Raw genomic sequence first — 22580 nt, 5'->3', positions numbered from 1 at the left:
TGATAGATAAGGTCGTTTGCAGATCATCGCATCTATAGGTTCTACTGTCTATTGACTGACAATATCGTTCGTTGACAGACAGGGTCGTCTGTAGATCCTCGCATTTGCAGGCTCTATCGTTTGCTGACTAGTAGGGTCATCTGCAGGTTCTGTTGTCCACTAACTAGCAACGCCTTCCGCAGATCCCTTGTATTTGTAGCCTTCTTATGCTTTTTTTGTTTAATTTGTTTTATTCTGTGTATAGATTGCTTTTGCATCAGATTCATGCATCAATATTAGGCTTAGGTTTTTCTCACAATTTTAGAGACTATTGCTGGAGACTTGGATGCTCACATAGAAAATAGAAAAACATAATCTTCACCAAGTTAGGGCTTTGTGTGGAACATTGTTTGATTCTCCTCATTTTTATCTTCTTATCTCTTAGGAAAAGAGCCCCTCTGTTGATTATGAATTTTAAAAATCTATTGTCCTAGCATTTGGATCATCGGATTCCCCCACTAGTACCTTTCAATTGTTAGTTGGGGTATATCGGTGGCAGTATCATTGAGGCCGGAGTCTCCATACTAGTACCTTTCAATTGTTAGCTTAGGTATATCGGTGTGGACCTGGAAGGGAACCTTAAACCTAGAACTCGAAGAGACTTCGCGGATCAATGAATACAACTTTCTAGGGTACCCAAGTGTTTTAAAAATCTCTCATTACTTGTTTGAGCTTGCGTGAACCAATTGCTTAGGTTATAATATATACTCAATCTAAAGCCCAAAAACTCAAAATTCAATCCAGCCAAGAAAAACCACCTTTAGAGACTCCTATATACGAGATGTCACCCCATATGATGCAAAACATCATAATCGATGAAAGAACCCATACAGACGTTTCTGATGAGTCTATGGACGACCAAAAAAAGGAAAGGACCTTGATGCTTCCTAAGTCCAGCTCACGGCAATACCCTTATCAGTTTCGTAAAGTCTCTCACACGGGTTACAAGATGGGTAGTTTTGACATGGATGAGTCTATCAAAAGATGAGTCCCCAAGACCTCGCATTTCAAAGATTAGTCTGAAGAATGATACCCACATCAGTCTCATAAAGTCCCTCACTCAGGTTATAAGATAAACAATTCTAGCACAGGTGAGTCCACCAAGAGATGAACTTCTAGGACCTCACATTTCAAAGCTTGATGCAAGAAAGAAGATACACTAGCATAGGCTAGAAAGAATATAGAAATGATGGAGGATAAAATGAGAGAAATCTAAAAACAGTTGGGACGAAAACAAGCAAGAGTCGAAAAAGGATCCCGAAGAGCCTACAAGTCAGAATATGAGAGGGCACGGTCCAAAAAAAGAGAGAAGAACCAGACAGACTATAGAGCCACAAGAAGAGTACAGTCAGTGGGGAGAGTCCCCAAGTGTCCGATCTGAAGAGGAGAGTCTACAGATCTCGGCTGACCCAACTAGTCCAGACCATGTCATCAGAAGCAGACAGAAAGATCAAATCCTTGTAAGACATGGTCTAGAGCTTAACGTCAAGAATGAGATACATAAACATGGACCAGAGGGAATACTTCATAGATGACTTTTTGCCTGAGGGATGTGACGACGATAATGATACACCCTCCAAGTTCTTGAAATTCAGTGAAAAGGGGGACCCAAGAACTCACTTGTCTTTGTTCATGGAAAGTATGACCAAATATAGAAATAACGACAGAAGGCTAATTAATTGGTTCCTCAGAAGCCCAAAAGGAGAGGCATTAGAATGGTTTGCCACCTTGAATTTCCAAAACATTAGAGAATTTAAGTGGATCATAAATTTGTTCATGGAAAGGTTCAAATTCAATCTGGAAGCCCTTTTCACCATCAGCCAGTTATACGATCTGAAGCAGAAGAAAGAGAAAGGTGCCCATGAATTCATCAACCGGTGGTGGTTTATGGCTAGCAAGATAAATAAGTCGATCTCAAACTCCCATACACTAGTCATCCTGATGGACAACTTCTCTCAACCTCTACAAAGTTTGATCAACATGGCTTAGGTTAAAACATATGTCGAACTCATCAAGAAGGCTACAACCTTCGAGGTAGGCATCAAGAGAGGAGTATATAATGGGTTCCTGAAGAACAACAAAAAACACATCTATAGGAAGTCAGACTCATTTAAGGGTCAGGTCAACGCTGTAAGAACCTCATGACAGAACTCCAGAAAGAACAACGATAAGGGATGAAAGGCAAACAATCAGAATGGCAATCCAAAGAGGAAAAATGAGATCAGATATGGGGGCAATCCTAAGTGGACCAAAGATTGAACGTTTGCCAAGTTTGAGTAGCCTCAGTCACAGGTCCTGGATTTGCTATTACAGGAGGGCCTACTTAGGCTACCTGAAGTGTCTAACCCACCGCAAATGAAGAAAAATGATTCAGCTAAGTACTACCGTTATCACAGAGTTGTGGAACATGACACCAAATAATGTTTTATCTTGAGACATATTATTCAAGACCACATAGACAGTGGGGAACTGCTTCCGATTGAAGAACAGTCAGAGCCAAGCAACAACGATCGCACCATAGAAAAGGCGGTTTAGGCTTGTGAAGTGAGTGAAAACTAGTTCTCGAGGAACAGTATGAAACAAGGGTCCTCCGTCAACATAATGGTCTATATTCCATAAGCTCTCATATGTAGTAATTATTATTGTTTGATGCCTCTGTTATCCCAAATTTGTTACCAAGAAAGGCAAATGGTAGAAAAGAGAAATTTCATGGAAGAATTAAGAAATCAATCATATAAACGTGATGTATCTGGACTCACCTGATAATAATCACACCAGGGCTCCTTCCATAACATCCATCATAAAAAAGGACTACCTCCCTGTATAGTCTCTATTGTCCAAACACGAGGGGCAAACTGGCATGGCAATTATTCAGTCAAAAGAAGAAATGATCCTATTAGCAAGCATAATTATAAGTGAGGCATCATCCAATTCAGGCCAAGTGTCAACTAAAAACCTTTCCAAAAGTCTCAAGGTCATAAGAGAGTCTCTTTCAACCACACTTAAAAGGAGAACCCAGGGTCTCGACCACAAAGGGCTCAAACAAAAAAAGAGCAAAAGAGAAAAGCTCATGTGGGTTCTGAAAGAGCAATCCAGAAAAGGGTCAACCAGCGTCGACTCAGTAGAGAGGCCCATCACAAGAGATAACATACGACTGACATTTTCATTGTCTCAGCTCAGCCTGGGTTCATAAAGGACAAGCCACAATTTGAGCTCATCTTCCTCTCTATCCGAAAAGGGCCACTATGCTTAGAAATGGGCAATCACAGTTCAAGGCCAAACCACCATGGTCTGGAGAAGAAAAGATCTTCAACATGGGTCATCATCCCACGACCTTATGTAAGCCTCTAAAACCTGAATTCTATAAAATAATCTTTTGAAAAACAAAAAAAGGTTAAAAAATAAAAAATCTCAACAAAATATAAAATTAAAATACTAAAATATTTCAAAATATATATATAAGAAAATTAAAAAAAAAATTTATGGTCCAAGCTATCCCCTTCATTACAGGAGCATGTTATTCCTGTTGACGAAACCAAGGAAGCTTTTGTGAGGTTTTCAGACCATTTTCAATAATGTCTTTCATGTGGGGGGATGTCAAAAGAGTCTGAACCTACCTAAAACTCAATAATAGGTCATTGTAAAACCATTTCAAAGTTTAAATCTCTTAGACAAGAATGAACATTTAGCAGCCAAGCATACATCCCAAACCAGTTCAACCTCGTTCGACAAGATCCAAATAATCTTGGAATCTCGATTTACCTCTGGACACTAACCCGACCTCGTTCGGCGAGACTACACAATGATCTTCACATCCCAGTTATCACAGACATTGTCTCGACCTCATTCGGTGAGACCATAAACAGTATTGATGCTTCAATTATCCTTGAATTGATCCAACCTCGTTCGACAAGACCCACAATGGTCTTGGAAGTCCAGTTCACTTTGACTCTCATAAGTCATAGGAAGAGAATAAAACTTTATCATGATGCAAAGCATAGCATTGATAAATTATTAAAAGTCGGAGATTTCTCTCAAAATAGATTCAACTCTCTTCACAATGGTCCTTCCTTCAAGTGTATCCCTATACACGAGAGTCTATCACATAGGACATCCAATTCTTATAAGAAAATAAGGTACCGATACAGTGAGATTATGAGACTTTAATCCAATAATTTTATCTCATGAGTCTATATGAATGAATTATAGGATACGAGATTATTACCAATGCATGAATATAGATCCAGTGGAAACCCACCTAGGCAACCGACTCTCTAGAAAAAGGGTTGAGTGTTGAATACTTTCGATGCAAATCTGCTTCATAGGTTAGCCTTTTTGAGGAGTCTTTTTTTTTATCTCAAAGGAAAACATAAAAAAAAACTAGTACTCACCTCTAGATCTATGGTAATGTGGCAGATTCTGACCATACGATAGCCTTAGGGGCAGAGGTTGGAATAGAAAAATGTGTGCTAGGAGAAAGCCAATATTTACCTTTATACCTACGACAAGGTGGCAGACTTCAATTATATGGGATTTGAAGGCATAGGTTGGATAGCTAAGGGTATCCCTCCTGAACCAAGAAGCAATGAGACCCATGGTTGCTAGGCCTCAGGTTAAAGGATAGCAAAAGTAAGGAATAAAGCCCTTTCCAAGATAAAAACAAAGACTTCGAAAAACTTACCTAGGGGCAAAAGATGTACTTAAATGTGTTCTCATAAGTCCTATTGTTTCATAATTCAAGCCTTAGTGGGAACCATCAGACCTAACCGGAATGCCATGAGACTTAATCTAAGGTCTCTATAACTAGTCACTTGAAACCAAGGTAGAATTAGAGGAGAAAAGTACTAGTGAAGCTCAGTGTTGCTATCTTAGACCAACCTGAGAAGATGAAAGCCTAAAGTGTAAGAATCTCAAGTGCAAGAATCAACTTGTTAAGAGGATTCTAATTTATAAAGAAAGAGCAAAAATCTGTGACCTTATATGATTATTCATTCATGACTGTCATAAGCTATCCACTCTATCACAAATGCATGAGTCCCACTGCATATCATAAAAGTTTGTTGCATGCATCAAAGAGTCTAGTCATATGGATCATGAGTCTAAGAAGTACACATAAAGATCTGCCCTCTATTCGGTACTACCTGACCAGAGTATGTCTGACTCTCCTCACTGGGGCAAGAAGTCTCACGTCTAAATTGATCATCTTAAGAAAGATACCTCCACCTTAAGACCTTACTGGGGTAACTCTACCCTATCCATAAACCCACAAGAGATGTAGGATTTCTGATGTTTGCCCCCATAAATTCTCAAAAAGAGAAATCAATCAAACGATATCTAAAATCAAAATTGACCTAAAAGGCATAAAAGGGAGCAACATTTCTCGTGTTATCCCTGCTTGACACCCAACATCTTTTTTTCTAAAGAAAGTGTTTCTCAAACCCGCTCAGCCTCACTCGATGAGACCACAAATAGTCTAAAAAACTGGTTCACTTTCTGACACTGGCACCGACCTCGCTCGACAAAACCATCAAATGGTCTTGGCAATTCAGTTGTCCTTGGACTAATCTGACCTCGCTCGGTGAGACCCACAATGGTCTAAACAACCCAACTCTTTTATTTGAATGTTGTCAATGACCTCGTTTGGCGAGACTAATCACGATCTTGGAAATCCAGTTCTCCTTCGGATACTAGCCCGACCCCGTTTGACAGGACTGAATTTTGTTCTGACGACCTAGTGTTCTAAGTATTGAGTGTCTACTTTTTTGTCATAAACTGAATCATATAGATTAATGACAAAGAAGGGCATCTGTAGATACCAAAATTTTATAACTGATTGTTAACATGCTCTTCAAGATAAGTGTGTAGGTACAATAATCGCCCCCCCCCCCCCCTCACTAAACGGCAAAATAGGCACCACAGTCCATTACTGAACGACAGAACCAAGAACATTGTTTGTTGCTAGATTGTAGAACAATGAGTGATGTCTGCTAGAGAACAACACAGTCAGTCCACCGTTTGCAGTACCGAACATGCATGGATAAGCTTGAGCTTATCCCTATCTGATTCCAACTGCCTGGTACATCTCCCATAGCAGAAGGACTCTTTTTTGGATGAGTTTTTATATGAGAAAAACTCTTCTCGATGAGTGTGCTAAACTCTATGAATAAGGGTTCACCCCTATACCTTGAGCATTTGAAAATCTCATACCTATGTGATGGCCTTGTGATAACATGTCTATTCAACCCTACCAACACATTGTCCAAACGCCATTGATAAACACTCCTATCTACACGAAGGTGTTAACAAATAGAAGAACGAGCTTGAATGATAGAACATACCCCTTGAGTTCGAAAAATGTATTTTTCCTAAATCCCTAATCTATTTATTTCAATCTTATTTAATATTTGAATTAGGTACTTATACACGTTTATATCTTTCGATTTGCATATCAGAATTCACGATGATGTGATTTGAGCTACGGAGATTGAGAAAACCTACCCCATCTTTACCTTCCTGCCAGGCGAAGGACGATCAGAGTTTGTAACGGTGTCCTCTATGATTTTAATGAATCAAAGTAAGTTTCATCTTCCTAACGTTCAAATTTATTCATCAACACTCATACAGAGCTTCGAACAACGCAATCCCAATATGGCATGATAACTATTGTTATAAGCAAATTCAGCCAACTTCACATGTCTGGATGGTCCTCTCTGATTGCATATCTGTCTGTGAGTAAAACACAATATTGAATCTCAGGTTCGTCCCAAGGGCCTTCTTTAACTATCTCCAACAAATATTATAGATCATGACATGTCATGCAGTCTGACAATCTCCTCAAGGTACAGATCAACCAACCTCTCTAAAGTGGCATTCCTTCTAATAGGTTAGAAATGTGTAGACTTCATGAGTCTATCAATAATTACCCATATAGAATCATTTTGCCTACGGGTTCTTGGCAATCCAATAATAAAACTATTAACCCCTAATCATATCCCCCTCAACACTTGTCAACATAGGTGGGGCTGAGCTATCCCTTTTTAATGATAGTTTCCCCTATTGTAATGACCATAATACCCCTAATGTTTAATAAATCTTCCATCTTAACCTTCTTCTCCCCATTTTACTCCTTTTTGCTAATTTATTTACCCAAACTGCTATTACCCAATAAAACCAATATCTTTCAAGTAAATATTTAACCTATCCCTTGCCAAAATAGTTTTTTACTTTTTTCTAAAATTTTTGGGCACATCCCTTGCTTAAAAATTATGATTTTGTCCTTGAATCAAATTGGATTTAATCCAAACTCGATTTTGACGATTTCAGGGTCCATTCCTTCCAAAATCTAATATATGCTAATATTAAATCATGAATTATACGTAAAACATGCAAAACATGATGTTACATTTTGAACCTGCAATGTCCCACCACAAAGAGACCTGCATCGACTAGGGATGCACATGAGCCGAGCTTGGCATGTTCAAACACGGCTTGCCTAATTAAAATGGTGCTTCGACTCAGCTCGATCTTAAACTATTTGTATTCAGGCTCAGCTCATGTCGAGCTCGATTGGGTTCGTTAAGCTCATCCTGAGCGCAATGGACAGAGCTAAGTTGGGCTAGACTCGGTTCGTTAGCCTAAGCGCGGTTTGGGCTCAGTAGGGAGAGAGAGAGAGAGAGAGAGAGAGAGAGAGAGAGAGAGAGAGAGAGAGAGAGAGAGAGAGTCTTCCCCTCTCTCCTCAATCGAAAAGAACAAGAAATAGAGAAAGGAAGAACGAGAGAGAGGGGGAGAGAGAGAGTCTTCCCCTCAACCTGAAAGAATGAGAGAGAGAGAGGACTGCCTCCACCGCGCTCCTTCGCCGCTGAGCGAGAAAGTCCTTCGCCGCTCTTCGCCACACTCCACCACCGACGAGCAAGAAAGAGAGGAGAGAAAGCGAGAAAGGAAGAAGAGAGAAAGCGAGAAAAGGGAAAAAGAAAGAGAAAGAGAAAGAGAAAGAGAAAGAGAAAGAGAGAGGCAATAGAAGAGGGAGAGGGAGATGAGAGAGAAAGGGGAGGGGCACGAGAAGAGGGAGAGAGGCACATAAAGAGATGGGAGAGAAGGAGGGGCTCCAAAAGAAGGAGAAAGATGGGAGAGAAGAGGGATGGGCTCGAGAAAAGAGAGATAGGAGAGAAGGAGGAGGGGCTCGAGAAGAGAAAGGGGTTCTCGAGGCGGGTCGGGACAAGTATGAAATACTCACAAACCTAGCTTTATCGAGCCTTATCAAGCTCGGTAGACCAATCAAGCTCAGCTTGTTTGCTCGGTCTAAGCCTAAGAGCCTGTACAAGCTCGACTCATTTATGGCCCAAGCCAGCTCAGCGCATCCCTAGCACTGACAGCTCCTACCAACCACACTGAGCCTGCCAGTGACAATTGGTAGACTACAAATTTGACAAAGTTTCATAAATGGGTCAAGGTACTTGTCTCTTTCTCATAGAATTTCATAGGATAAGTTTTATTTTTTTTATGATGAGAACCCTCACCAAAGCAAGAAAAATCTTAACCACCACCCTGCTTTTATATGGCATACCCCTGAAAGCAACAGACAACCCATGCACCAACGGAGTTTGATCCGACACCTTCGTCTCAGCACCCTCACGACCACCGGGCTGTCCACATGCCAGCACACTGAGATTTCAAGAGCACTAACACGGTGTGTTGATTACATTTGATCTAGAATTTTCTAACGCTTAAAGATTTTAGGCCATTGCTATCGAATGATTATTAACAAGAAGTGTGTGAGACATGATAGCCAAACCTATTCTCGGCAATTGTTTGACTTCGCGATTAATCGAGACAAAAAATTGATCAGCTTTTGACTTCATCGTGTAAGATTGTTTTATATTTTCTTTCTAAATGGTGGTCCTAGGGGTGGCAATCGGGTCGGGTTGGCGGGTTGGCGGGTCAGCATACCTCAACCCGAACCCGACCCGTTTATTAAACGGGTCGGCTGTGGCAAACACGAACCCGACCCGTTTAATAAACGGGTAACCCGACACGACCCGCCAACCCATTTAATAAATGGGTTGGGTCGGGTAAACGGGTTTTCAGGTTCGCGGGTCGGATTGGTGGGTTAACGGATCGGGTTGGCAGGTAGGCAGGTTGGCGGGTTGGGTTGACGGGTTGGCGGGTCGGGCAGACGGGTTGGCGGGTTGACCCACCCGCCTAACCTGTTTATTAAACGGGTCAGCCGGGTTGGCGGGTTGGCATACCCCCAACCCGAACCCGACCTGTTTAATAAACGGGTTACGCAGGTCGACCCGTTTATTAAACGGGTTGGCTTAAGCCTAACCCGAACCCGCCTAAGAGGCGGGTTGGCGGGTCGTGTCAGAAATTGCCACCCCTAGGTGGTCCGGTCCCTCAGGAAAAAAATCTTGGCAAGGGAAAATTCTGCAACATTCTAAATATCTGATTTTTTGTTAAAATTTAGGGCTGGTAAAAGGAGTCGAACGAACCAAACGAAGTGTGTTCGGGCTCAGGTCGTTTACCAATGGATTGAGCTCGTGGCTTGGCTCGTGTTTACTGAGCCGAGCTTGAGCTTAACTCGTTCCTTATGAGACAAGCGGAACACGAGCTGGCTGGCTAGTGTAAAAACATTCGATGTTATTTATACATGAAATACATTTTTTTTATATATTACACTTAAAATATATATTTTATATATTAAACTTTATAGTTCATATTTTATGTATATATTTTTTATGTATTTCTTTTTTTATATATAACTTACATATTTTTTATATATTATATTTAAAATATATCATATATATTAACTATACGAGCTCTCCCAAGCCAAATGCTTTGTGCTCGAGGTTGCTCGAGGCTCACCAGCTATACAAACCGAACACTAACGAGTTTGTGACAAGCCAAACCGAGCCCAGTCACGAGCTAAAGGGTTTGTTTACCAGTCCTATTAAAAACCCAAGAAATTATATGGGATATAAAATACACAAAAAAAACGAAAAACAATTTTTATGGTAAAAAAATGAAAAACATTACACAAATAGTTTTTTTTCTTATTGGCATTACACAAATAGTTTTAAAGCGAACCAGACGTGATATTTTCAGAATAGGAAATATTTTCCGAACATCACATTTATCGGTATTATACGGGCCTTTATTTGCAAAATATTGACCCTGTTTTTTAGAAGATGCTATTATGAAATTTGTTCTAGAATCAGCAGTACACTTTGGATGGAAGCCAACACCTCTCTGAAATGTGAGTCGATCGGATTGCCAACTGTGGAGGTGCAGAGGTACTTGCAAGTGAAGTCGAGGCACCATATACACAAAAAAGAAAGACTCCTACAAGAGTTGGGGGAGCACAAATTCTGTTCCAAGTTGTGAATTCCACCAACGATGCAGAGGTTTCAAATCGTACACCAGGTTAGTCTCAATTCATTTTCTGCCCACTTTGATTTCTCTTGCAGAACATTGCCATTTCTGCTCTATTCAACACATGCCCACATCAAAGAAACTCCTAGTTTCACCTCCTCTCTGCACTTTCCTTCCCAACCAACAGATGCCAATACCAGGCAAAACCCTGCTCTTCAATCCCCGCCTGGATTTCTTTCATCAATTTTGGCAGCCACCCATCTCAAAAAAGACCCTGATTCCAAAACCCCAACTGGGTTTCTTTCATCCAATATGGTAGAACAAGACCCTAGTGGCAAACCCCATGAGTATGGAAGGAGGAAGTTCGGTGGTCTCCCCGTTCCCCACCGTTCGTTCCAAGAACCCCACGGTCAGGATCTAGACTTCATCAATGTAGCTTATAGCCATCTTGTTCACACAGACTGGGCGAAACTCAATGAGATGATCCAAGGATTAAACCCATTCAGAGTCAATCACGTCATACTGAAGGCCCAGAAAGATCATCTTCTCTCCTATGAGTTTTTTGAATGGGTGAACCGCCAGAAACCCAATTCACAGACACTGGATACCTATGCCATCATCATCCACATACTCACTAGAGCCAAGAAGTTCAAGGCTGCAGAGACCATTCTGAAGAGCACCATAATCCCCAAAACGTTGAATTCCCCTTCCCAGCTCTTCGACGCACTTGTCGGTACCTACCGGATGTGTGATTCATCGCGTGACTGCTTCGATTGTCTGTTCAAGACTTATGCTCATTTGAACAAGTTCAGGAGTGCTACTGAAACCTTTTGCAGGATGAAAGACTATGGGTTCCTTCCTTGTATCCTGTCCTGTAATGCGTACATGAGCTCATTGCTCCATTTGAATCGATCAGATATAGTTCTGTCATTCTATGGAGAACTCCGCAGGTGTAGGATTTCACCGAATGATTATACATTGAACATGGTTATCTGTTCTCTATGTAAGGCTGGTAGGATAGAGAAAGCTGTGGAGGTCTTCAAGGACATGGAGAATTTGGGTTGCAGGCCTAATGTTGCTTCTTTCAACACGCTGATTGATGGGTACTGTAGGAACCGGCTTCTCACGGCAGCGATGAAGCTCAAGAACTCGATGCGTAGGAATGGTGCTGAGCCGAACATTGTGACCTACAACACACTGATCAATGGCTTCTGTAAAAATGGAATGCTGCAGGATGCAAACAAGCTCTTCACTGAGATGAAGACCATGAATATAGCTCCAAACACTGTGACATATAACACTCTGATAAGTGGGTACAGTGAGTCCGGCAATTGTGAGATGGGTGCTCGGATTCACGAGGAGATGGTGAAGAATGGAGCTGCTGTTGATATCTTGACGTACAATGCACTTCTCATGGGACTCTGCAGAGAGGGGAAGACTAAGAAAGCATCTTACTTGTTCAAGAGATTAGAGGAGGAGAACCTTGTTCCTGACGCCTCGACATTCTCTGCAATGATTCACGGGCATTGTAAGAGAGGGAATACAGAACGTGCTTACCGGGTCTACAGAACTATGTTGAGTAGCGGTTACCATCCAAACATGGATACATTCAAGATGCTGATCTCTACGTTTTGTGTGGATGATGATTTTGGTAGTGCAGTTCAGATGCTGATGGAAATGGTTGAGAGAGCATTGGCTCCAGATGTGGATACAATGGTTGAGCTTGTTGAGGGGCTCTGCAGGAGTGGGAAAAGTCAGGTGGCTATGGAAGTGTGCAGGGAGGTGGAAAGAAGGCGTTTGATTCCACAAGGTTTTGATATGAAAAAAGTTATTACTAACTGGAATAGAGGTACAAAAGCATGACAGAATAAAGTTAGTGACCAACTATTTTATGATGCCTCAATCCAATGCAGATGATCTTCAATGGAGTATCTCATAAACATTGATGACAGTTTTGATGGCTATGTGGGGGGTTTCAGGCTTTGAGCCGCCATAAGAAAGATCCCCCTTTTTATATGAAAGGGGGCCTCTTTCATGTGAAAGCAGGTGAAACAAACACCCCCATTAAGATTTGGGAAGATAATGATTGCTTCAAAGGGATTGATATTGGAAGAGTTGGAAACCCAATCTCTGGTAGCTCAAGACTAGCCTGAAATGTTTTTTATTCCCTACCAGAACCATAGCCTGTGGATCCAAAGTGTGAGATCCTGGACAGCATTTGCAGCTCTAATACCCTGGCCTTGTATCTAACCATGAGTGATGTTTGAAACTCATCACCTAAAGCCTATACTGTTGAAAATCTTGTACATGTTTATGTTGCTGATGTGCTTATGGTAGTTGTCGAGGAAGATATTACGTGGTGGGCCTGTCAAATGATTAAGGGTGTGTTTGGATGACCAAACCCGGTTTTGATAAAACTTGGTTTTTGCAAAACCGAGTTTTAATTCAGTTTTTCAAAAGCGAATTGACCCCATTTTTTCCCCTAAAACCTGGTTTGTTGGTGTCGACATACCTGCTCCCCCTCTTCTTCCCTGCCCCTCCCCTCTCGGCCTCCGGTAGCCTTGCACTCCAGTGGCCAATTCTGGCGACTGCATTCCACTACTCTCTCTCTCCCTCAACGGAAAATGGAAGAAGAAGGCTACCAGGTAGAGTCTCTCTCTCTCTCTCTCTTGCATTGGTTTCTTTTTCTAGTAATGGATTGAGAAAATGAGTTAAGATTGGTAGTTAGGGTTCAGGTTTTCTTGCTGAGATTTAGGGTTTCTTTCTTTGCCATTGATTTATGTGGTTTTGGGTTTCTTGAGAGGAAATTTTCCCTAGGGATGATGTTGTGTTGCGCTGTGTCTGGATGTTTGGAGAGAAAGGACAAGGTCTGAAGAGGGAAAATAGATGTTTGTATTTTAAGGTTCTTTGTTTGTATGTGTAAGAGGGATATCTCCCAATACAGAAGGATTAGGATGTTTTGTAATATAATATATGACACAGACATCAATCAGTATGATTTTAATCGTTTTCTTCTTGGAATATAAAATTTTAAGAATTGTAGATTTCTGTTTTGGCTTTGGGGTACTTCTGTTTCCTTTTCTTTAGTGGATGTTAGATTTGTTTATTATGGGATTGAAGTCTGTGTTACAGACGTAGGATAAAATTGCACACTCCTTTTCCTTTTTTCTATTTGTTAAATGATTGCTAATATGATAATTTGAATTCTTGTGTTGAATCATTGGGTAGCAATCAGCTGGTGTTTAGGGAGGTATATCTAAGAATTTCTTGGATTCTGTACTTTCTGCAACTAGCTGAAATATGCAGTGAATCCAAGAATTTCTGCAGTTTTGGCAGCACAAATGGTACTTCAATAGAAAATTGTTTGTTATCATGATGAAGGGCTTGTTATCATCATGGGTGATGCAGATGATGGTTCTTCTCATAGAGTCATCAATGTGACTCCTTCCCAAAATCATGAGTTACGAGGCCTGATTGGAATGTTGGAATTGGCTACATTGGCTGGTTTAGAAAATTTGCAATTTACAGCAAGTGTACCTCTTGTAATAATGAATGGTTATTATTTGCCCTGTCAGTAACTATTTGATAGAATTCTTTGCTTTTTACTGAGAGTTTGCTTTCTTTCTTGGGTTCCTTTGATTTCCATTGGCTCCTGAATTGCATCTAGAAGTCCATAGGCAGGTGCAATACCAACGGCAGGCTTCTACAAGTGCCTCTGCATCTTCCAATCTTAAGGTGAAGTTTCTATAAGGGTTTGGGCAGTGGAAAAGAAATTGTAATCACAAAAGTAGAAATGAGAAAATCATGAGTATATTAATGTTCCAGCCAATGTTGTGAGAAGCGTTGAGGTGTAGAAAATCACAAATGTGACCGTTGTGAAGCTCTCAACGACTCTATAGGAGCCCCCTTGGTTCCTTAAAGTGTATAAAAAGGGGCTTTTGCCCCCTCTCCTCTCTAATGCTTTCTATAGCATTTCAATATACTATTCTTTATATTTCAAGTTCTCTCTCTCTCACACACATTGTGTGTGTTTGGTGCCTAGCCCTTTGTAGCTTATTGTATTTTGCCCATTAGTGGCATTTTGTTTGTGTTCACTTTGTGACATTGTTGTTTGCACTAGTGTTTAACGTACTTAAAAACAAATCCCATAACTCAATTGCACAGTCAATGTTATGTTTTTTACATATTCATAATGGTAGAACTGTTAGAAGTTCCACATATGGCTATCATCTTTTGGGAAGAATTTTCTTGATTTTCCAAGCAAAAAAAAAAAAAAAGAAATTATGGGTAGTTTTCTTTGCTATTTGCAGTTGGAAGGACTAAACAAAGCAAGAAGAAAAAAAGGGAAGAAGGGAAAAAGGAGACCTGAAGAAGAAAAAAAAGGAGAAGAGCAGAATAAGAAGAAGAAGAACTGAAGAAGGGAAAATGAAGAAGAAGAAGAAGAAAAAGGGAGGGAAGAAGAAGAATAGAAGAATAAAAATAAGAAGAGAAGGAGAAGAATAGAAGAAGAGATGAAGAATGAGAGAAAGCGAGAAAGAGAGAGACAAGAGAGGTGTGTGTTTGGAGTGTGCCTTATTCTTCCTTTCGATAGAGAGAGAGACTAGGGGAGTGCTCTAAACCATTGCGCCTCCCCTAATTTGGGTCAAATGGGGGCTTTGACCCCCATTTGACCCTAATAACTTGAGGTGTGCCTCGCTATGAGGTGCACACCTTAGACTAGCTGTGCTATAATAGCGCCTCAAGGGGTAAAGGCCCTCGTGTTGAGGCGAGGAATGTTTTTTGCGCCTTGAGTCATGCTTTTCACAACATTGGTTTTAGCTCACTTCTTAGTTGAATTGATCAAGTGTGTGTGTGTGTTTGTTCATAATTTTCATGCTTCGTGCATTTTATAGTGATTGGTTTAATATCATTAACCACATGTAGTAGCCCGCCCATCTGTTGAACTTAACATAGATCAGAGGATCTTTTCGAGATTCTAGAAGAGCGCTTTATTTAAGCATTGGCTATTGATTTATCCATCTAAAGGCTTTTGATTTTTAGGGGTTGGTGGTTACACAAATTCACAATAATTTTAACTTTTAAGAAGAAAAGCGAAGATATAGGGATACCTTTGGCTTTGATATTTTTGAGGGAGTTTCATTGAAGTCTTTTCAACTATTCTATATATCACTTGGTCCTGTTGTCTATAGGCCTGTTCAGATCGAACTTGAGAAACAAAAGTCTAGTCTTGTTTGGTTAATAATACATGTACTTTTGGTCGAATGGATGTCATACATGTCAAAATAATACATCAACTACAAAAACATTTTTTCTTGTGTGGAGCTTTCCCCAACTGGAAATTGAAATAGACTGTGCCTTCAGCTAATATTGTATATCATTTCAATTTGATTTATTAATATTATTAAATTCAGAAAATTAATTGAAAAAGGTTACACAATCAATTAATCACCAAATTCAAGCTATCTCAAGAACCTGCTTGATGAGATCATGCATTACTGTAGCATGCATTCAAAATGCTTTCATTTTATAAAGAAATTCTTAGAAATTTATTTATTTGTAGTTCAATAAAAAAATGTTTAGAAAAAAAATCTAATAAAGTTAATATGCCAAAACCATTAATTCATCGTTCTCATGATCACAAAGTATTTTCCCAAGATGTAAAGGTAAATTAAAGATCACAAAGTGTGTTTTCCCTTTTTAATTTACCAAGCTTTTCTCAATAATTTTCTTAAAGACAAATGTTTAAATATATATATTCTAATATATACATTGATTTAGTAATTCATTGATTTGTTTATCTACCTTCTTATTTGTGCTTTATATGTAATTCTAATTTATTTTTGTTTTTATAACTCTTTATTTGTGCTTTATATGTAAATTTTAATTTATTCTTTGTTTCTACAACTCTTTGAGTTTTTATAGTCTTTTCTTATAAGTTATGATAACTATATATAATTTTCGTTTGCATTGTTGGAGTTGAACAATGGGAAAAGATGTATGATGGGATCATGAAACTAAACTTTCAAATCCCACCAAGGATAAAAAACTCATCGAACATGTAATATGCAACTACTGTCAAAGAAAGACTACAAGTGGCATTTCGAGGTTAAAAAATCATTTAGTTGGCACAAGACATAGTGTAATGTCATGCGACAGGGTTCCATCTGATGTGAAAAGGTTTTTTCAGAATTATCTAAGGGACTATACAGAAAACAAGAAGAGGAACAAAGTAAGTTAGAAATTGGTAGGAGTATTTATTTTGATTCAACATAATCAACGATTGATAATGTTGATGCTAGTGGATCAAGTAGTATGGCAAAAACAAGCACAATTGATCATATAAAGCAATTTGTACACAAAGAAGCACGACAAACCACAAAGTGCATTAAAAAAGAATGAGAGAAAAGATGTATGCCATGCCATTGTGAGGTTTTTTTATATCAATTATCTATCATTTAATCATTGTAACAATTCATATTTTGGTTAAATGCTAGAAGTTGTTGCAAATTATGGGCGAAGGTTCAAACCACCTTCTTACCACGAGACCAGAACCTGTATTTTGAAGGATAAGGTAGAGTCTACTCAAGAAAAGTCTACTTTCGATGCGGAATTCACAGACTTTTATATTCGGTTAACTTTAAGCGATGCAAAATTCTGTTTTAGCATGCAAATTTACCTATATATATAGGCATTTATGTTCTTTCTTTCTTTTTCATTTGTATGTAGAAAGACCGATAACCTTTTTCTCTCTATAACCCTAACTCTTTTCCCTGTATCCTTGAGGTAATTCCTATGAAAGTTTTTTCGCATAGCATGTGAAAGTCTGTGAATTCCGCATCGAAAGTAGACTTTTGCAACCATCAACGCGAAACTCTTGACAAAATTTGCAATAAAGGGATTTACAGATGGGGGTTGGGAGGCGGAGAAGATGTGTGCGCTCATTATGTGAAACTACTTTGTTGGGATGTAAAATAGCCAATTTGCATCGTATATTGTGAAAAATTCATAATTTTTGTGAAAATATCATGCGAATTTCGTTTTTAGTGAGATTTAGCGAGATCGGGAAAGCGTTGCGACGTAACATGAAAAAAACGAGAGATCCGCTCGTGCTAAGGGTAAAAGGGTTCTAAAAAAGTCAGGAATCTGCGAAATTGGACATTGGGCAGATTTTGAAATTTGTAGATCATTTGGGAAAACACATCAAATTTATCGTACAGTATGGTTGTGTTAAAATGTAAAACTGTACATATATGTATATATAATAATATTATATTATTATATATATATATATATAAATACATTTTTAATTTCTTTCTTTTCTGTATTTTTTTTCCTTTATTTTTATTTTTTGTCTTTATGTCATCTAGTTCAGTTTGAACTAGAATGACTGTTGCTAGTCAAGTCCTGTCCAGACTTGACTAGCAATAGAGCTGTTGGACTGACACAGTCCAACAGCTCTTAATAGAGCTGTTGGACTGTGCCCAACAGCTCTATTGAGTCCTCTTTCAGCTGTGTATATAAAGGGGTGCAGCCCCTCTTGTATTTCACTCCAATGCTTCTTAAGCAATTGGTTTTTCATATCAATAAAGAATACATTTTTATTTTTATTTTGTTTCCAGTTATACCCTTTTTAAGGGTTATGCTTTAGTGTCATTCTTGACACTTGCTCTTGTTAATCAAAGCTCGTGTTTCGAAGATCCCCATTTCATTTCATGGTATCAGAGCCGCGGAAGTACTAAATCTTGAGGAAAAGCTGCCTCGATTTCCGTGCCCGTTTGCAAAAGTGTTCGCCACTTGAAGAGAAGTGTTTTATCACTTCATTGGAGAAGATTTCACATCTTGTTGTATTGTTTTTTTTTTCTTTCTTTCTCATTTTCCTTCTTGTTTCTCTTCTATCCCTATTCTTTCTCTCCTTGTAATCGATGGATGACAATGATAAAGTCACCATCATGCCTATGAAACTAAGCGATACGAACTATGTAACATGGGCTTCAATCATGAAGCACCATATATGGGGAAAAGGCTTATGGGGGATTGTGGATGGTTCCGATTCGGAACCTAAGCTATCTCTTACTAAAAAGGAGGGAGATAAAGACGTCCCTCTATCGGAAGAAGAGAAAATCAAGGCTATTGCCTCATACGAGAAGAAATGGAAAGAATGGAGAATATCTCATGCGAAGATAATGTCATGGCTTATCAATAGCGTTGACATTAAAAAATGCTCAAGTCTTGCCAAATTTGATCATGCCGATAAGGCATGGGAATACCTTAAGAATATGTATTCCCTTAAAGATATTGCACACGTGTGCAACCTCCAAGAAAAAGTTCGAATGATGACACAAGGAGACAAAACTATTCGTGAATATTACAATGGGTTGTCCGAACTTTGGGAAGAACTTTCCCTTTTAGAACCAAAGTGGCATTGTGCCGAAGACATCGAGCTTCGTCAGAAACAACTCGATGTTGAACATTTTTACCAGTTTATCACTGGATTAAGGCCGGAATTTGAAGCCACTAAATCGGCCCTACTTCACCGGGGAAAAATTCCTTCTATTGTTGAAACTATTGAAGAGTTAACAATGGAAGAAAATCGTCTCCGGAAAGGTTCTTTAAAAATTGAAGATGATTTCGTTTTAGCCGTGTCTAGACCAGGGAATCATGTTCGATCATATAGGCCTCCTCACTTTAACCGACAAAATGGTGACTATGATAAGAAGAAAGTTATTTGTCATCACTGTCATGAACCGGGACACTACAGGCCACAATGTCCCAAACTTAAGGAGTTGAGAGAAAAAAGAGCTGCAATTGCTGGATCGGAGCCTAAAGATCAGGATGCACCAGTTTCCCTGGCCCAACTAATGGAAATCCTTCAGCCTCTCATCAAAGGTGCCTCTTCATCATCTGAAGCTTCAACCGGCGCAGCAGCCTCATCTTTTTCTGATTTAGGTAAAATTTCTTGGCTTCTTGACTCTGGTGCATCTTTTCATATGACCCCAAATAATCAAAGTCTATCCAAATGTGTTAAAAATAAAACAAGTGTGTCAAAGGTCTTTACTGCTGATGGGACTTCTCTTGAAATAGAAGGAATAGGAGATTTTGAAAAAATTTATAAAACAAAAAATTTTTTTATTCCAGAAATTAGACATGTTCCAAAATTAAATTTAATTCTTTTATCTGTATCTCAAATTTCTGATTATGGGTGTAATATTTCTTTTTCTTCTCATGGTTGTTGGGTACAGGATCGCCAGTCAGGCAAGCTGATTGGGGAAGGCCATAGAGAAGGAGGACTCTATTACATGGATTTTTTGGAAATGCCGAAGAAAGCTTTTTGTTATAATATTCAAAAAATAGAGTTGGAACTGTGGCATAAGAGACTTGGTCACCCACATATAGCCAAAATCCAACATTTTCCAAATCTAGGGAAATTTTGTAACTCTGAATCATTTGATTGTAAAGATTGTATTCTCGGCAAAATGAAAAGATTACCATTTCAGAACAGAACCTTTTTCTCTTCAAGACCACTTGAATTAATACACTCGGATGTTTGGGGTCCTGCACCAGTAATTTCTAAAGGAGGATTTGTTTACTATGTTATTTTTGTCGATGATTTCTCCCGACATACGTGGATGTACTTTCTCAAACATAAGTCTGAAGTATTTTCATACTTTCAAACTTTTCATAATATGGTTAAAAACAAATTTCAAAATGATATTACTATTTTTCGCACAGATTCAGGGGGAGAGTTTTTATCCACAGATTTTCAAAATTATCTTAAATTGCATGGCATCACACATCAAAGATCTTGTCCTTATACACCTCAACAAAATGGACTGGCAGAACGAAAACATCGCCATATTATAGAAACCACTAAAACTTTATTAATAGCAAATCAAGTCCCTAAAGACTTTTGGGCAGAAGCTGCCTTAACTGCCACCTATCTCATTAATAGGATGCCATCTTCTTCGTTACAAAATATCACTCCCATTGAAAAACTTATGAACATTTCTCCAGACTACTCTAGATTAAGAATATTTGGGTGCAAATGTTTCATATTTACTGACAAAAATGATAAACTTTCCCCTCGTGCGATTCCCTGTGCCTTTTTAGGATATGCTGAAAACCAGAAAGGTTATAGATGTTTTGACTTCAAAAATAATAAACTATATGTGTCTAGAAATGTTTCCTTTCTTGAAAAGGAGAGCTTCTTTGATTTTAGAAAATTAAAAGACGTCACTGAGTACTCCTTTTTGCTAGATCTAACATCAACATCTGATGAATATGACCTTGATTGTAACTTTGATGATGATCCAAGAATTATTGATCTTAATGTTGAAAATGAAGAAGTTCATAGAGATACTAGTATTCAATATTCCAGGCGACAAGAGTCTAATACTCCATGTGCACTTGAGAAATATTCTAACATTCCAACTAGACAATCATCCCGAATCTCGAGGCCTCCAGAAAAGTTTGTATCATACGAGTCTTTCTCACCCACATATAGGGCAGTTATTGCATTAATTCACTCATATGAAGAACCATCCACATATTTTCAAGCAAAAAATGATATCAAATGGATAGAAGCCATGAAAGTTGAATTAGATGCACTTGAAAAGGCTTTTACATGGAATATTCAAGATCTTCCTCCAGGGAAGAAAACTATAGGATGTCGATGGGTTTATAAAATTAAAACCAAGAGTGATGGTACTCTTGAAAGATATAAAGTCCGTTTAGTAGCCAAAGGTTATGCCCAAGAATATGGGATTGATTATGAAGAAACCTTTGCTCCGGTGGCTCGTATGACTACTGTCCGAACCTTAATTGCCTTAGCTTCTATCAAAAAATGGTCTATTTTTCAAATGGATGTCAAAAATGCATTTTTAAATGGAAAGCTAGTTGAAGAAGTATATATGGAACCCCCTCCTGGTCTAAGTATTCCTAAGGGTAAAGTCCTTCGCTTAGAAAAAGCTCTTTATGGACTTAAACAAGCACCAAAAGCTTGGTATGATAGGTTTAGTCTTGTTATGATTGATATTGGTTTTCAATTCTGTTTAACTGACACTGCTTTGTTTATTAAGAATTCTGATGCAGGGATCATTGTGCTTCTTCTCTATGTGGATGATATGATCATCACCGGAAGCGATAAACAGGGAGTTGAAACAATCAAAACACTTCTTAAATCTTATTTTGAAATGACTGATTTGGGCTTGTTGAGATATTTTTTAGGCATTGAAGTTGCTTATTCTCCTAGAGGATATTTATTATCTCAGACTAAATTTGCTTTTGATATTGTTTTCAGGTCTGGTATTACTGATGATAAGAAAGTTGACACTCCAGAAGTTGTTAATGTTAAAATGAAGATTGATGATGGAGAACTTCTTGCAGACCCTACTCCTTACAGACAGCTTGTCGGGGCACTTTCCTATCTATCCATTACCAGACCAGATATAGCACATGTTGTTCATACAACAAGTCAATTTCAACATGCTCCTACTTCTGTTCATATGGGAGCAGTCATGCGTATTATCAGATACATCAAGTCCTCTCTTTCACGAGGACTTTTCTTATCTTCCTCCTCTTCTCTTGATTTAATTGCATATACTGATGCTGATTGGGGAGGTGATCCCAATAACAGACACTCAACCACTGGCTTTTGTGTCTTTTTAGGGGAATCATTAATCTCGTGGAGGTGTAAAAAGCAGCAGAAGGTATCTCTCTTATCCACCGAAGCTGAATACAGAGCCATGGCAACCACGACCATGAAAGTAGTTTGGCTCCGACGACTGCTTGCTGACATGGGAGTTGAAGCAACAAAGGCTTCACAAATGTGTTGTGACAACAAAAGTACGATCTACATTGCCAGTAACAGAACATTCCACGAACGCACCAAACACATCGAAATGGATTGTCACTACGTCAGAGAGGAATATCTACACGGGATAATTGATCTGCCATATGTCACTTCAGAATATCAGTTAGCAGACCTCTTTACAAAGCCTCTCGCTGCTCCCCGATTTCACTTTCTCTTAGACAAACTTTCGCTCATTGTACCGTAAGTTTGAGGGGGAGTGTTAAAATGTAAAACTGTACATATATGTATATATAATAATATTATATTATTATATATATATAAATACATTTTTAATTTCTTTCTTTTCTATATTTTTTTTCCTTTA

The 22580-nt window shown here is 38.8% G+C and overlaps 1 protein-coding gene across 1 annotated transcript; it reads left to right on the top strand.

The window, feature by feature from the left end:
* Positions 1 to 10254: 10254 nt before the first annotated feature.
* Positions 10255 to 12755, top strand: LOC149835903 (Tetratricopeptide repeat (TPR)-like superfamily protein). The gene has a single exon (XM_090008840.1). It carries the CDS (start codon positions 10432 to 10434, stop codon positions 12268 to 12270), a length of 1839 nt encoding a protein of 612 aa, XP_089864966.1. The 5' UTR covers positions 10255 to 10431; the 3' UTR covers positions 12271 to 12755.
* Positions 12756 to 22580: the final 9825 nt, after the last annotated feature.

Source organism: Nuphar pumila, chromosome 6, assembly GCF_984573655.1.
Source record: "Nuphar pumila chromosome 6, dmNupPumi1.hap1.1, whole genome shotgun sequence".
NCBI classification, from domain to species: Eukaryota; Viridiplantae; Streptophyta; class Magnoliopsida; order Nymphaeales; family Nymphaeaceae; genus Nuphar; species Nuphar pumila.
This window is presented reverse-complemented; position numbering and strand designations above follow the sequence as displayed.

What these genes read in the sequence shown, in the direction of transcription:
- LOC149835903 (XM_090008840.1), top strand. Translation starts at nt 10,432, where the DNA reads ATGCAGAGGTTTCAAATCGTACACCAGGTTAGTCTCAATTCATTTTCT.